The sequence below is a fragment of the Asterias rubens genome, unplaced genomic scaffold (assembly GCF_902459465.1).
Source record: "Asterias rubens unplaced genomic scaffold, eAstRub1.3, whole genome shotgun sequence".
Lineage (NCBI taxonomy): Eukaryota > Metazoa > Echinodermata > Asteroidea > Forcipulatida > Asteriidae > Asterias > Asterias rubens.
The window spans coordinates 21,022-38,203 of NW_022985701.1; the positions used below are offsets into that span (position 1 = coordinate 21,022).

Sequence of the window (17,182 nt, forward strand, 5' to 3'; positions counted from 1 at the left end):
GAATGTGTTGAACTTTCTAAACAAATAACCGAAGCTCCTTATACAGATTTTGCAAAGTGCTGAGTTGCAACACTTGCAATGAATGCAATAAGATTAACAAAAAGACAGACACGGACAGAACGAAAACAAAACAAAATTTGCAACAATTAAATTATAAGTGTCACGACCGGGATTCGAACCCGTACACTGCTGAACAGAATCAGCAGAGCTTGAATTCGGTGCTCTTAACCGCTCGGCCACGACACCCCAATAGCTTACCAGTAGCATTAGAGGGGGGGGGGGGGACACTCGACCTCACCCCTAACTTGATGTCATTTTTAGTTTCCTTATAGACCATTGACCCAAACTTTAAAACATGCCATGTCCAAAGTAACGCAATCAGGATTTACAAACTTTGTTCTCATATCATTAAGCGGTCCGAGTTATTTTGGGGTTCGAGTTTAACTTTGGTATGATTTGATTTGGTTTCTCAATTTGGGGTATGAGTTAACTTGGGTTGTATTAGGCTCTACTAGTTTACCTTGTGGTTGATCGAGTTGACCTATTTCTATTAGGTTTAGTTTAACAGCAATCTGATATGTGTTACACATGTACTCACCCCGTTCCCTCCTCTATTTGTGCAAAAATATGGTACATTATTATGTAAAACTGTGTAGGGGGCAAAGTTCAATGAAATGAAACGGAACGAATCTTTCAACAATCCTACTTCCTTGTTTTGCAATCACATTCCTGTTCTGCGACTGAAAAACAACTTATGAATGTAAAGTATCGCATTAAATCTTGAGCAACTATAGCCGCTTAGAAAACTATAAGGATTCCACCTCTACACTAAATACACCGACCAGTGACCAGTAAAGTGTTGTATCGTGTGGCTTGAATTACGTGGATTGTTCAGTCATGCTTTCTTATCGCGTCCTGCTATGTGTTTGTAGTTGTATACCTTGTGAGTATTATAAATAATTTGATAATGGAAACCACGATATTTGCATGCGGAAATATTGACGTTTCTTGTTCATCGTAGGCCGTGTCCAACTGTTCTTGGTTATGTGTGCGTGCTCAGTGGACATTTACCCGTTAAGTTTGCTTCCAACAAACGTCCCAAAGTTTCCCAATCTCACGATGTTGTACAATATCATGCTCGCTGCATGCATACGATAATTATAACAGACTGCAAATGACATTCTACCTCGGATATAGACTTGTGGACAAGTCGTTAAATCGGCCCCACGCGCTGAGATAGTGGTCTCGCGAGATCACTGCTCTCGCGCGAACTGATGGCTCCCCGATTTCGACTCGGGGCCGATTTAACGACTTGTCCACAAGTCTTTCTCGGATAAGGTATGACTTTTATTTATTTATGCCGTCAATCCAAAAAATCTACAGGGCCTAACTTCAAGAAGTACAATCCATGTTGTTATTGTAAAAAGAAGGGGGAACAGTGCATGGGTATACCAAGTCAGTTTCCCCTGTGTTTGCTTTTCCTGAACGGGAACTTAAGGAGAGAAAGAGGGGCGGGGTAGATTTAGTTGTATCTGTTTAACTTGTTGTGGGTGATCGTTAATTTTTTACTTCATTTTAGATCTCGTAAACGGTGACTTCAATGGACCAGTTGACACTACAGTTAAAGAGACTGATGATGTACTGCTCACATGCGGCTCACAGTCTGGTGTGCCAATCACCTTCGGGGGATGGTCAGATGCTGATGGAATTATTTCCTCAGGAGAACTCCAGATAAAAACTACTGGCAAATATTCAAACTTTGAGCTTGTTGCTGATTATGCGACTGGTCAGTATAATCTACGCATCACCAGTACTGAGTATGAAGAAGAAGGTACCTATGTATGCCAGATTGGTGGAGATCCTACTAAATCAGCGATATTGACTGTAGAAGGTTTGTTTATCTTTTAAAATCACTTTTTTCAAAAATAATAATTGGACATTGTGAAAAACATAGGATAGTATCAATGGAAACTATCCTATAAGAAAATTCCTCAAAAATACCTTTCTTGATTCGATACCGTAATGTTAGCCATTGTGATCACATAGCTTTGATTTTTCGTGTGTTTTTTATGAAAGCAGTCCAAATTTTAAAATGTTTTTTGAAATATGTTTGAACTTTGATAACACTTTTGAATTTTTTCAGATAGTGGCTATTTGGCAGTAAAAAGTTAATCAATTTGTTTGTTTGTTTGTTTTTTTGTTTTTTTGTTTGTTTGTTTGTTTTTTTGATTGTTTGTTTGTTTGTTCGTTCGTTCCAGCTCAAGTAACAAGTGTGACAATCACAGTAAATGGAGCATCTGGTTCACCCGTTGATGTGATGGCTGGTGAGGTGCAATCGCTCGTCTGTACAGCCTTTGGTGCCAGACCACGTGTAGGAATAGACTGGACCAATGATGGGACCAGTATCTCTGGTGATACTGAGACAGAAAGTGTCAATGGAGATACAACTGATACTATTAGCACTCTCCTATACACTCCAACTAGGAACGATAATGGTCATCAGTTTAGATGTGAAACAACAGGACAGGAAGCTGCAACACCTCAATCACAATCAGTCACCCTCAATGTGCAGTGTAAGTCACTTTTATAGAGTAAAGTAAAACGTAGTAAGAGAATAAAAGAGAGGCAAGGAGGTCTTTTAAAAAGCTTCGTTGGAAACTGAATCGAAGGTGGTGCCCTTTATCATCGCACGGCCATGACCCTCTACTAGGGTTTAAACAACCTAAGACTGAGTTAGGCCTACAACTCTTTCATACCATTCATGCATAAGTTTCGCCCCCCCCCCCCCAAAAAAAAAAAAAAAAAAAAAAAAACGGCATACAACCTTCAACAGTTGGAACCAAATAAAATCTGCATATTTGTCTCAGCTTGCTTCAACTCTGCGTTAAATTCCTGTCCGTGTTGGAAGACAATACCTGCTCGTGCAAGTTTCAAACTTGAGTTTGCCAAATTATATGTGACCTAACAACTTAAATATTTGGCAATGAAATTTGAGAGACGCCTTGCACTGTGAACACCTTATTTATCGCAATCTTTGCTCAGTCAATCGGAATGGATGAAGTCCCAGAAGGGGAATAAACCTTAAAAGGCACTAGCATCAACTTTTTTTAGATTTTCGAAGATTAAATTTAAAAAACTGTGTGCTTGCATTTATGTCAAACTTAGCTAAAAGTAGCGTGGAAACTCAGTTTACAATAAAACAAATTGGCTGAATGGCTTTTCCCACATCAAACTCGACTTTTTGTTATTATATTTCTACTGGATTTGTATTAATTGAAATATCATACAAAGTATGTTTTCTTGATTGTTTCCACAGTTGCCCCAGTTGATGTAATGGCAGAGTACAGTCAAGGTACAATTACCTGTTCATCTACTGCTAACCCAACCGTAGCTAACAACCAGTATGTCATCACTCTGAATGACACAGAGACATCAACTGGGAAGACATTGACCTATGACCCTGAGATGAATGGCTGTACATCAGTCAAGTGTACCGCTACCAATACCATAGGAACAGCATCTGGCTCACTAGCAGATCCTCTGTGTCCAGGTATGTACATTGTCATTTTACAAAGTGTTTTATGGGTGCAGTTACTTGTTGCAAGGTCTTAAATTTAAAACATGCAGAAGTCCGTTTTCTCAGATTAGGATCAGCAACTGGCTCGCTAGCAGAACATCTATGTCCAGGTACATAATGGGTTATCAATTTTTTCCAAAACCCTTATGGACATCCAGCGTTTCTTTCTTGTATGGATATATCTAAACAAGATACAACTTATTAAGTCCACTTTTGTCAAACGCATTTCTTGATAATGTAAACAAGGCTCGATGATTTTGTAAATTGATTTCCAGCTGGTCATGATTCCCCCGGGGAAAAATGTCAAAAGATGCCTTAACCCCTTAGTTGGTGTATACAGAATAGGCTAACAAAAGCTAACATGTTGAGTCATATAAGCATAATTGCCAGTCCTTAAGAAAACAATACGTCAACAAAATCGTTCATTTTTAAACAGCGACATGATTTTATTTGTTCGAGAAGAAATCCTGTTAAACATTTAAAAAAAGATGCATCACATTAAACAAAACCTAATTTAATAGAAAATTAAACCCCTTTTTCTAGTGATGGCAAAGATTAGTCGGACACACATGTGCGATAAAAAAAATATAGATTTTGAGCACAGTTTTGTGAAGTTGTTTGGTAAATTTTTTGTTCATTATTTTACAATTTGCAAAGCATTGTCTGTAAACATAAACACACTACTAAATGTCTTTATGAAATGTTAAGTCAACAAATTGCAAAAAAAAATATTTCTCTGTTGTTTTTATACCTAGGAGCGACAACAACTGAGGTTGCACCAAGTACAACTAGTCCCACTACAGGTAAGACAGAAATGAAATCCACAAAACTTTTTTATTTATTTTGCCAAAAAGATAATGATTGAATCTGTGAAAGTCTTCTTCATCAGGCCTGAAATCTTTCTCTCGCATCTGAAAGCATACAGTCACATTATTTACTAATTAGTGCAACAAGTGTTTTTTTTCTGCCACTAATTCCTTGCAGCGTAATGACGGGTGAGCCGGACATGACTCGCCCGGTCGGTAATGGTGTTAAACAACTTCCGTTATCTTGCGTTTCATTATAAAACGAGGACTAGCATCATAGTTACAACGTAGCTGGTAGATTTGTCCCTGAAATGGAAGCTGCTTTACTATAAGTGTAACGTTGTAGTGTAGTAGAGTATGGCAAGAGTTAGTTTATGAAATTGAACTTTACTTGTAGTTGTTGTTCAGCCACACGCCATCTTCTACCGTCTGGTATGTTTTCGACAACACATATTGTCGATCCCCAACTTTGATTTACCGCGAGAAACGTAATGAATAATATATATCTGCATTAAGACAAAATAAACAGCTGGGTTTCTTATCTCATCTGGTCTGTGTTTGTGCTTCAAGGGGATGGGGTGTGTTGTACTGTCACATGCCCAACACATAAGAATTCTTACCAAGTAGCCATCTTGCCGGAAACCCATGACACCTGGATACTTTTTTAACCTTTCTCAAACACATTTCACATGGTTTAATTTTCTTCCTTCTATTTTTAAACCCATGATTGATGCATTAAACGCGGTTGTTATATTTTGTTGAAATTTCTGTAGTCGTGTTGCAAATTACACACCACTGATTTCCAGCGACTTACAGTTTTGTTTTACTAGTAGGGATTTCTCAGCCACGGCTTGTTTACAATTACGTCGACGAGCGCGAGTGCTTGCAGAACAACGTTGTGATTGACATCGCAGCAAGAGTTTATAGGTCAACCAACAACCAATGAGAACGGGTTTTAAGTAAACATTAGCATAATGAGCTCCGCCCTAAAGTTTGGCAGACACAAAACCATCAAGGCGCTACTTGGGAGGTACCCATGTACCGTAAGTGTACCGTATACAGATGGTACATGTACATGTACAGTACGTATGTGTAAATACGCTGTACACGTATTATATGCACTGTGTTATGTATGGGGGTGCGCTGGCGGAATTCAGTGATGGGGACTGGGTTTTTGAATCGCAGTGAATACGGACTCATGTCATGGCCCAAAACTTGATCTACAAAAAGTACCAACAAACTTTAAAAATGATTACTATTTCCAGTTCCTGGTTGTGTATGTGCTTCCATTGGCGTTGGTGCTATCATTGGAGCCCTTTTGGGCGGTATTGTCATCGGAGCTGTAGCTGTCAGTGTCATTGTTGTCTTGATGCGACGTCATCGTGACAGATCGACGCAGCGACCAGACAAGGCTATTATAGATGGCGACGAAGGGTTAAGTTGACGTCTTTCTCTCACCCTTTCACTAGAGTGAATAAAAACACACAATCCAGATTGTTTTAACATGTAGATTTGAGATAGCTGCAGTCTCGTGAATTCTCGTGAAATATTTAGAATTTTTTTTATGAAAGTTCTGACAATGTCCATATTACATATTTTTGCATGTTGGCTTCCCATGAGCTAGACTTGACACAAGTCCCAATCGCGTGCCAATCTCAGAAAACTATTATTTTGTGACGCTCTGCATTTCCCAACCTGTTCAGCACGCGGGACCATGCTACACTTTGACGGCGGCATGTATGCTTAGGGACCTCCCACATTAGAACGGGACTTGAATTAAGTCTACTCATGATCGTGCACACAGTGTTCGGAATAACACAAGTTAAAGGCACCATAAGGATCAGAAAAGAATGTAACACTTTTTATAAATTAAACTTGTGACCACAAGAATACTTATTATCAATAACATCACTTCTAAAACAAATTCCAGGCACTACGAGATGTCTACAGAACCGCCAAGAAATCGACAAATACCTCTTGCTGGTCCTTCAGTTAATAAGATCAATCCGCCAGGTAATCGAACAAAAGTATAATACCTTTTTAACAAACTTGTTTTAAAACGTGGAACTTTATGTTTCTGTTGTAAAAAATATGGACAACTATCATTCAATAAAAAATGTATAGATTTTTTTTTATATAAAGTTCACACTATTTATTTTCTTAAGCAAGAAAGGCTTAACAAAACAATAATGCCGATATATTAATACGGTTTTCCATACATTGTTGGTTACTTGCAGATGGTCCGACGAACAAGATGACCAAACCCGCTGTCTATGAAAGTATCTCAGAAAACAAAATGGCCGCCGGGTCCAAAGCGCCTAAAGATGCCACGTATGGCAATGTAGGACCCGAATTGTCATTCTCGCGAGATCTTATAGTGATCGAGAAAGAGATTGGGCGAGGTGCGTTCGGGAGAGTGCTTCTCGGTACAGCGCAAGGGATTATGGGAGATGGGAATCTCACCAAGGTCGCCATTAAAACACTGAAAGGTTAGTAAAGTGACGTCATAAAGAAGATATTGAGTTCAACATTGGTACAAGTCTTGCGTGTGTTCAAACATTGGGAACCATTACACTTGGAATTTGTGTCTTTTAAACCATGACGATATGCACATGGAATTGTTGGTTCCCTAAGAATGTTTTATTATCCGCGAGATTTGCACATTATACATTTGCATAGTTCAGTTTTTCACATAGCAGACATTTTAATTAAAGTACGAGAGTAGTTGTTTTCGAATAAAAATAAGAAAATGACATCCAAGGTTTACATTTTGTAGATGGTGCTGATGGACAAGCAAAGACCGGCTTCCTGCAGGAGTTGGATCTAATGAAGAAAGTGGGTTCACATCCACACGTGGTCAATCTATTGGGATACTGTGTAGAGAAAGGTAAAACAGCAACACATAATGACAACAGTTTGATCCTCTCAAGTTAAATGGTTGACAAAATAAATACTAGTAACATTTTAACACCATCAGTTCAAAATGGCTAACTTAATACAATGGAAGCTCCATAATTATAACCTCGTTCAGTTCGAATATCACTCCTGATTAGATATATCAATTTACAGGGATGAGGTTGATAGTGTTGCCACATGGTGGGAAAAAAAAACCCAATAAAATCTCGAAAGTAATACTGACAATTTGTCTTGCGATGAATTTTATTGCTTTGTGAAATTGGGCCCTTAAGGTTTCTAAGGCTCGATGTTTGATTGTAGTTTGACTGATTCTTGTTATCCATGTCGTTTATTTCTATCATCAGATCCCATCTACGTCATCGTTGAATATTTCAATAAAGGTGACCTTAAGAATGTTCTGATTGGATGTAGATCTGAAGATACTGGAACAGGTTACTTCAACATACATGGTATAAGTAAATCACTCTCTAAGACATTGATCAAGTTTGCCAGAGATGTGGCAAGTGGAATGGCCTTCTTGTCGTCACAAAAGGTGAGTTCATTTTGTATAATTAACTTTTACAATTATTGCGATAGGACTCTATATTATTATAAGTGATTTTAATCAATGTGGTGATTGGTTGGTTCGGTAGAATCAGCTTCGATCATTTTGGACATAGGTCAACATCTAATGAAATAATCTGCCAAAAATTAGTTGCGTCACACTGACGTCACTTGTTGAGTGTTGAGCCAAAAACAAACTGACAAAATGCAAAAATTGTAGTGTGTTTTGAGTCATTAGTTGCAACTCTTTCTCGATCCCTCAGTGTATCCATCGTGATCTGGCTGCCCGTAACGTTCTGGTAAGTGAAGACATGGTCTGTAAGGTGGCTGACTTTGGACTGGCCCGTGACGTTATGAATGTCCGCATCTACCAGCGGGAATCAGAGGTAATCAGACAATTCGAAGTTTTGTTCTTTTTTGATCTTCACTTTACGTGGGTTTCAAATGGAAAAGGAGAATGTTCTCTTTGTCGTTTCTATACTCTGCGTTGCAGGGAGTTCTGCCCATGCGCTGGATGGCACTGGAATCCCTTCTTGATGACGTGTACACAACAGAGAGTGACGTATGGTCTTTTGGGATTCTACTTTGGGAGATCGTTACTCTTGGTAAGATGATTATGATGTATAGATAGAGGGCGTAATCAGTTAGAAAACATCTCTGCTATCAGTTACATTCAATTTAGAGTTTCGCTTCAGTAAACGAGAACTTATGAAAACAATATGGCGCCCATAATTGATAAAACCAACTCATATTAAAGACACTGGACACAATTGGTATTAACTCAAAATAATTGTAAGCATAAACATTTACTTGGTAACGAGTAATGGAGAGCTGTTGATAATGCAAAACATTGTGACTCAAAATAATTGTAAGCATTAAAGGCAGTGGACACTATTGGCAATTGTCAAAGACTAGCCTGCACAGTTGGTGTATCTCAACAAACGCATAAAATAACTAACCTGTGAAAATTTGAGCTCAATCGGTCATCGAAGTTGCAAGATAATAATGAAAGAAAAAAACACCCTCGCACACAAAGTTGTGTGTGTTTAGATGGTTGATTTAGAGACCTCAAGTTCTAAATCTAAGGTCTCGAAATCAAATTCGTGGAAAATTACTTCTTTCTCGAAAACTATGACACTTCAGAGGGAGCCATTTCTCACAATGTTTTATATCATCAACCTCTCCCCATTACTCGTCACCAAGACAAGTTTTATGCTAATAATTATTTTGAGTAATTACCAATAGTGTCCACAGCCTTTAACATTTACTTGGTAACGAGTAATGGAGAGCTGTTGATAGTATAAAACATTGTGAGAAACGGCGCCCCCTGAAGTAACGTATAGTTTTTGAGAAAGAGGTAACTTCTCACTCATGATAAAATCCTTCAGCAGATGCCTTTTACCATGCATCTAACAAGCAAACAAAGTTGTACAAGGGTGTTTTTTCTTCCGTCATTCTCTAGCAACTTCGATGGTCAATCGAGTCCATATTTTCACAGGTTTTTATTTTATGCGTTGTTATGTTGGGATACATCGAGTGAGAATACATCATTGGTATTTGACAACACCAAACGTCTGTTCTTCGGTATAATTTTTGAAAGATTCCAGTTAATCAATGTCATACCACTCAAAATAAGTTTAGCATGAATTTGCATATCTAATTGATGACAGGTGCGAGACCATATCGACTCATGACTGCAAAGACAATGGTTGCCCAACTCAGGGAGGGCTACCGTATGCCTAAACCAAGACACTGCAGGGAAGAACTGTAAGTGAAAGACAAGTTTGCCATTTGAGAAAAATGAGAGTGTCGTGGATTTCTTTTCTTTCATCTCTATTTTCCCTTTATATGATTATATCAGAACGATTATAGTTATGCTGGATCGTCAATTTTCTTTACATATTACGAGGAAAGCAAGACAAAAATGGGTTGAAGACTATCTTTAGTTTTTAATAATTGAACATCGATCATCAAATCCTTATAACTCAATATTTATTAGTTTTTCTAAATTTCTTTTTGATGTTTATCAGATACTCCATGATGAGCAGCTGTTGGCTTCAAAATCCAAACAAGAGACCAACTTTTCGTAGTCTCTTTAAACAGTTGGAGAAAAGTTTGACAAATGAAGCGGTAATCTTATAACAGTTTATTTCCAGAATTTATTTATTTCATGGCATAATGTTGGGGAAATTTAAAGGTAGAAGCTGCCTGATGCAATTATGTTCTTAAGTTTTCGTGTAAAGTCTTCATATCAGTGTTTCTCACTAACCTCCATATTAAACTACTTTTTAGTCACAATATTAGTCATACTTTACACAATAACCTGCAAATAATTATGCTGGTCTTATTTGTTGGTGTTGTTAGTTGTGCGAACCAACGTGAACTGAGCTCAAGCCACGCCCCAATACTCGACCCATTCTTGATTACGTAATGCGGATAAACCAATCTCCGATGACGTTCAACCACATGTAACTTTGTTTGTTTTATCAGACTCATGAAAAACTCGGATAATAATGCACAAAGTTATTTAGTATAACAAGTTATGAAGTTGATTGCACCCAACGGGTCAGATGACTGAAAGTGCGCACGCGCAGTTCGTACAGGAGGCAGCACAAGTGAGCGAGTTCGTAGACTGACCAGAAACTGTGACGTAGCTCTCGAACTAACCATATCGACCATGCTCCAGTGCTATAGTCAATCTCCCTGTGCTCTATGGTTTCTGGTAAGTCTAGTCGGTGTAGTCAAGTCTAGACGCCACCCGAACTTGCTCCACGATGTGAACCTGTGTCCATAGTGGTATGAAATGCGAGGAGTTTAGATATTGGGATCGTTTGTTTAAAGCACCATTTCGAATTTTTAAAACTAGATTTGCCTTTTTTTATTTTACACGATTACATCAAACTGGGTGATCTGGACGAAAATATCTACGAGGTGACAAAGATAAGGGATGGCAACGAGAAACTGTGAGAGTTTGCTGCTAACTCTTACGACTCAGACATCAAAAAATAGTCTGTCGACGCTCTGTTTATTACAGTAATAGCATTCCTATACTACAAATAGTTTGCAGGGTTTTTAATAGTGTGTAGAATTTACATTCTAAAAACTTGATGGTCAGAGTTGACCTGGATTCGTGTCCCTTTGGGCTTGACCCAGAATGGGTCATAGTAACTCGGTATCTGTTTCAAAATTATCCAGAAATGGATCACAATGGCGCTGAATCTGAGTTAAACCCAATAATTATGTAAAACCACTGTCGGCACCCAGAAAACGGATCAGGTCCCATGCAAATCTTGGTCACTCTGACTCTGAGTGTATACGAACATAGGTCAAAAAGATGTAATAGTAGTTTACCTAATGATCTTGCTGTATCCAATGAAATGGTCACAGAGTGGTTACATTGTATGTTTATTCAAAAATAAATGATAAAATTGAATCTCCTTTTTCAAAATGAAATTAACGTTAGTCTAAAATAGGACTAGGCCTAGACGTCTGTTAATTTTTAGTATTTTTCTCGATTTGTTTTTTGTATTGCAACCAGAGTTACCATTTCTTTCAGTTATACATAATAATATTTACATTTTAAACTAACTATCAGATGTAAATTCATTTGATAACAAAACTATTTTGTTTACATTTTAATATTCCATTATCCTGAATACGTACGAAAATTACTAAAAAGCATTACAAAATCAAGAATATGTGAGCCTTGACCCCTCAAGGCCAAAAGTCATTGTCCAGAAAACTAAACTGGTCATTATCAAATTATCTGAAGTTTCGATATTTACCGGAAAGAAATTATCACAAATCTTTTCCTGTCGCACTCTATGTCAATTTCTTATTCTAGTATGATTGAAGTTTATTGTTTTCATGTTAATTAATTTGCAATTGTGATACATAGCAACGTGCATAAGACCTTCATTTGTAGTAAAAAAAAAAAAATGAATTACAAATCAATGCACAAAAATATGAAATAGCATGATAGAAATATGAAATAGCTTGATATGAAATAGCTGATAGAATTAGCTTGCAATAATGATAATTCCGCGGACCACGCTTTCACTTAAAAATGGTTTCAACGAACTTTCTTAACAAATAAGCTCCTTATATAGATTTTGCAAAGTGCTGAGTTGCAACACTTATAAATGCAATAAGATGCAATAAGATTAGAAAAAAGACAGACAAAGCCAGAACGAAAACAAAATAGAATTTGAAACAATTTAATAATAACATTATCATTTATGACTTAAAAAGCTAAATTAATAGATTTTGTTACAAATCTTTACACAGAAAAAGTTTTAATATAAATAATGATTGATTCATCGACAATGATCTTAAAATAAACCGAAACGTATTTCCATCTGATGTATTTGGTGGCTCTATAAAGTGATATGTTTTTATAAGAGATGCATCGGGGATAAAGAATATTAATTTTGTTTACCCATACACCGATGTGTGTTAGCACTGTATTCTCAGTACTTTCCCGAGTCCCGTGGGGAAAAAAATATCGTAGGTATTTTACTCGGTTGTGATATGTTCGTGAAAAATAATCTGATGTTTGTAAATATATAGTTCTGACGACAAGCCTTTAACACTTAGTGGAGACCGCGCACTCCCAGCAGAATGGCCGTACTAAACTTACCTGTACCATATGTGGGGGGGGGGGGGGACGGGGGGGGGGGGACCACCACACTCGGCCTCACTCCTAACTTGATGTCATTTTTAGTTTGCTTAGACCATTGCCCCAAACTTTAAGCGTGCCATGTCCAAAATAAACAAAGTTTGTGCTCATATCATTAAGCGGTCCTAGTTATTTTGGGGTTCGAGTTTAACTTTGGTATGATTTGACTTGGTTTCTCAATTTGGGGTACGAGTTAACTTGGGTTGTATTAGGCTCTACTAGTTTACCTTGTGGTTGATCGAGTTGACCTATTTCTATTAGGTTTAGTTTAACCATGTGGAGGAATTTATTGCTCCATGGTTTAAAAGCAATCTGGTAAGTGTTACTCACCCCGTTCCTTCCTCTATTTTGCGAAAATTATGGTACATTATTATGTTAAACAGTGTATATTTATTTAGGGGCAAAGTTCAGTTGAATGAAACGGAACGAACCTTTCAACAAAGCTACTTCCTTGTTTTGCAATCACATTCCTGTTCTGCAACTGAAAATCAACTTCTTAATGTGAAGTACCGCATTAAATCTTGAACAACTATAGCCTCTTAGAAAACTGTAAGGATTCTACCTCTACACTAAATACACCAACCTAAATTGTTGTATCGTGTGGCTTGGATGACGAGGATTGTTCAGTCATGCTTTCTTATCGCGTCCTGCTCTGTGTTTGTAGTTTACATTGTAAGTATTATAATAGTAATGGAAATCACGATACATTCCGTAGGCGTTAGTGGAGTTCCCGAATGATTGTGTTGACCTTTCTTGTTTAGTGCTAAACCGTATAGTAGACCGTGTCCCAAACCATTGCGGGGTACATCTAGCTACGGCTACGGCTACGGCTACGGCTAGACATATGACTCATGTACCATGCCAGCACTGTAGCAGCCGTAGCCAGCAATTCAGATTCAGCCATAGGCTACAGTTTCGAAAATTGTACGAGTTAAATGTTACATGTAGGTTTACTAAAAGATCTATTGGTTGTGGTGTACTAACGTAAAATACATGCATGTGCTGGTATATAATTTTATTTTTATAGGTGTTTTTATTGATGTCATTTTTAGTTTGCTTAGACCATTGCCCCAAACTTTAAGCGTGCCATGTCCAAAATAAACAAAGTTTGTGCTCATATCATTAAGCGGTCCTAGTTATTTTGGGGTTCGAGTTTAACTTTGGTATGATTTGACTTGGTTTCTCAATTTGGGGTACGAGTTAACTTGGGTTGTATTAGGCTCTACTAGTTTACCTTGTGGTTGATCGAGTTGACCTATTTCTATTAGGTTTAGTTTAACCATGTGGAGGAATTTATTGCTCCATGGTTTAAAAGCAATCTGGTAAGTGTTACTCACCCCGTTCCTTCCTCTATTTTGCGAAAATTATGGTACATTATTATGTTAAACAGTGTATATTTATTTAGGGGCAAAGTTCAGTTGAATGAAACGGAACGAACCTTTCAACAAAGCTACTTCCTTGTTTTGCAATCACATTCCTGTTCTGCAACTGAAAATCAACTTCTTAATGTGAAGTACCGCATTAAATCTTGAACAACTATAGCCTCTTAGAAAACTGTAAGGATTCTACCTCTACACTAAATACACCAACCTAAATTGTTGTATCGTGTGGCTTGGATGACGAGGATTGTTCAGTCATGCTTTCTTATCGCGTCCTGCTCTGTGTTTGTAGTTTACATTGTAAGTATTATAATAGTAATGGAAATCACGATACATTCCGTAGGCGTTAGTGGAGTTCCCGAATGATTGTGTTGACCTTTCTTGTTTAGTGCTAAACCGTATAGTAGACCGTGTCCCAAACCATTGCGGGGTACATCTAGCTACGGCTACGGCTACGGCTACGGCTAGACATATGACTCATGTACCATGCCAGCACTGTAGCAGCCGTAGCCAGCAATTCAGATTCAGCCATAGGCTACAGTTTCGAAAATTGTACGAGTTAAATGTTACATGTAGGTTTACTAAAAGATCTATTGGTTGTGGTGTACTAACGTAAAATACATGCATGTGCTGGTATATAATTTTATTTTTATAGGTGTTTTTATTGATGTCATTTTTAGTTTGCTTAGACCATTGCCCCAAACTTTAAGCGTGCCATGTCCAAAATAAACAAAGTTTGTGCTCATATCATTAAGCGGTCCTAGTTATTTTGGGGTTCGAGTTTAACTTTGGTATGATTTGACTTGGTTTCTCAATTTGGGGTACGAGTTAACTTGGGTTGTATTAGGCTCTACTAGTTTACCTTGTGGTTGATCGAGTTGACCTATTTCTATTAGGTTTAGTTTAACCATGTGGAGGAATTTATTGCTCCATGGTTTAAAAGCAATCTGGTAAGTGTTACTCACCCCGTTCCTTCCTCTATTTTGCGAAAATTATGGTACATTATTATGTTAAACAGTGTATATTTATTTAGGGGCAAAGTTCAGTTGAATGAAACGGAACGAACCTTTCAACAAAGCTACTTCCTTGTTTTGCAATCACATTCCTGTTCTGCAACTGAAAATCAACTTCTTAATGTGAAGTACCGCATTAAATCTTGAACAACTATAGCCTCTTAGAAAACTGTAAGGATTCTACCTCTACACTAAATACACCAACCTAAATTGTTGTATCGTGTGGCTTGGATGACGAGGATTGTTCAGTCATGCTTTCTTATCGCGTCCTGCTCTGTGTTTGTAGTTTACATTGTAAGTATTATAATAGTAATGGAAATCACGATACATTCCGTAGGCGTTAGTGGAGTTCCCGAATGATTGTGTTGACCTTTCTTGTTTAGTGCTAAACCGTATAGTAGACCGTGTCCCAAACCATTGCGGGGTACATCTAGCTACGGCTACGGCTACGGCTACGGCTAGACATATGACTCATGTACCATGCCAGCACTGTAGCAGCCGTAGCCAGCAATTCAGATTCAGCCATAGGCTACAGTTTCGAAAATTGTACGAGTTAAATGTTACATGTAGGTTTACTAAAAGATCTATTGGTTGTGGTGTACTAACGTAAAATACATGCATGTGCTGGTATATAATTTTATTTTTATAGGTGTTTTTATTGATGTCATTTTTAGTTTGCTTAGACCATTGCCCCAAACTTTAAGCGTGCCATGTCCAAAATAAACAAAGTTTGTGCTCATATCATTAAGCGGTCCTAGTTATTTTGGGGTTCGAGTTTAACTTTGGTATGATTTGACTTGGTTTCTCAATTTGGGGTACGAGTTAACTTGGGTTGTATTAGGCTCTACTAGTTTACCTTGTGGTTGATCGAGTTGACCTATTTCTATTAGGTTTAGTTTAACCATGTGGAGGAATTTATTGCTCCATGGTTTAAAAGCAATCTGGTAAGTGTTACTCACCCCGTTCCTTCCTCTATTTTGCGAAAATTATGGTACATTATTATGTTAAACAGTGTATATTTATTTAGGGGCAAAGTTCAGTTGAATGAAACGGAACGAACCTTTCAACAAAGCTACTTCCTTGTTTTGCAATCACATTCCTGTTCTGCAACTGAAAATCAACTTCTTAATGTGAAGTACCGCATTAAATCTTGAACAACTATAGCCTCTTAGAAAACTGTAAGGATTCTACCTCTACACTAAATACACCAACCTAAATTGTTGTATCGTGTGGCTTGGATGACGAGGATTGTTCAGTCATGCTTTCTTATCGCGTCCTGCTCTGTGTTTGTAGTTTACATTGTAAGTATTATAATAGTAATGGAAATCACGATACATTCCGTAGGCGTTAGTGGAGTTCCCGAATGATTGTGTTGACCTTTCTTGTTTAGTGCTAAACCGTATAGTAGACCGTTGTGGCGGTTTCAGATTTCCGCCGTTTTCAGTTTTCCGGGTGACGTAGCCGGAAATTTCGATACGTTGCTAACACGGTTTTAGCTTTCCGGCGTGTTCAGTTTTCCGGGTGACGTAGCCAGGCAAAAATACTGCCGCGAGTACCCTTGCGCCCTCTGTTGTTCTCTCAGTGACCCCCAAGTTGTTCTATTACTATTCTTTTCTGTTTAGTCACATTCTCTTGCCCCATCTTTACATGTATTCATGCGTACAACTTTAAGCAGGTCACACTGCTTGTATAAAAAACAAAGCCCATTTCTCATTTTAAAATTATATAAAGTTTTGTTTTGCATGTGTTACTTTACGGCAAACATTTATAAATACCCAGCCTTTAAAGAAATAAACAGAGAAAACACTCCAACAAATGGCAAATCACGAGTTTGTTGTATCTATACAATTTAGAATAAAATAAAAAATAAATAAATAACTAAATAAATCAAATAAAAAACGGTAATAAATAAATAAACTAAACCAGAATAAAAATGTTTTTCACAGGTTTATTTATGATTTATTACTCACACATAAGAACACATCTGTAATTACACAGTATTGACTTATAATTGTAGATACAATGTATGTACTTTTTCAAAATGTCCACAGATTTACATTAAACTTACAGGGTTTGAAGATAATGATAGTGGAAAGCTTCCCTTCAAATCTTACTTGCTGAGGTGCTGTAGTTTTTGAGAAATGAGTAAAACAATGTCATGAAAATCAGTTTGTAAATGATTAAAATAATTTTCGTCTCATGAGACGAAAATTATTTTCATGACATTGTTTTACTCATTTCCCCAAAACTACAGCACCTCAGCACATAGT

General features: G+C 37.5%; 1 protein-coding gene across 1 annotated transcript; it reads left to right on the forward strand.

Moving 5' to 3' along the window:
• The first annotated feature begins 2,264 nt into the window (after positions 1–2,264).
• On the forward strand, positions 2,265–11,149 carry LOC117305801 (tyrosine kinase receptor Cad96Ca-like). Its single transcript, XM_033790676.1, has 13 exons — positions 2,265–2,573; positions 3,317–3,550; positions 4,333–4,380; positions 5,649–5,817; positions 6,314–6,396; positions 6,621–6,872; positions 7,160–7,270; positions 7,644–7,831; positions 8,106–8,228; positions 8,336–8,447; positions 9,513–9,609; positions 9,873–9,972; positions 10,732–11,149. The coding sequence occupies exons 1-13, from the start codon at positions 2,318–2,320 to the stop codon at positions 10,807–10,809; spliced, it is 1,851 nt and encodes a 616-aa protein (XP_033646567.1). The 5' UTR covers positions 2,265–2,317; the 3' UTR covers positions 10,810–11,149.
• Positions 11,150–17,182: the final 6,033 nt, after the last annotated feature.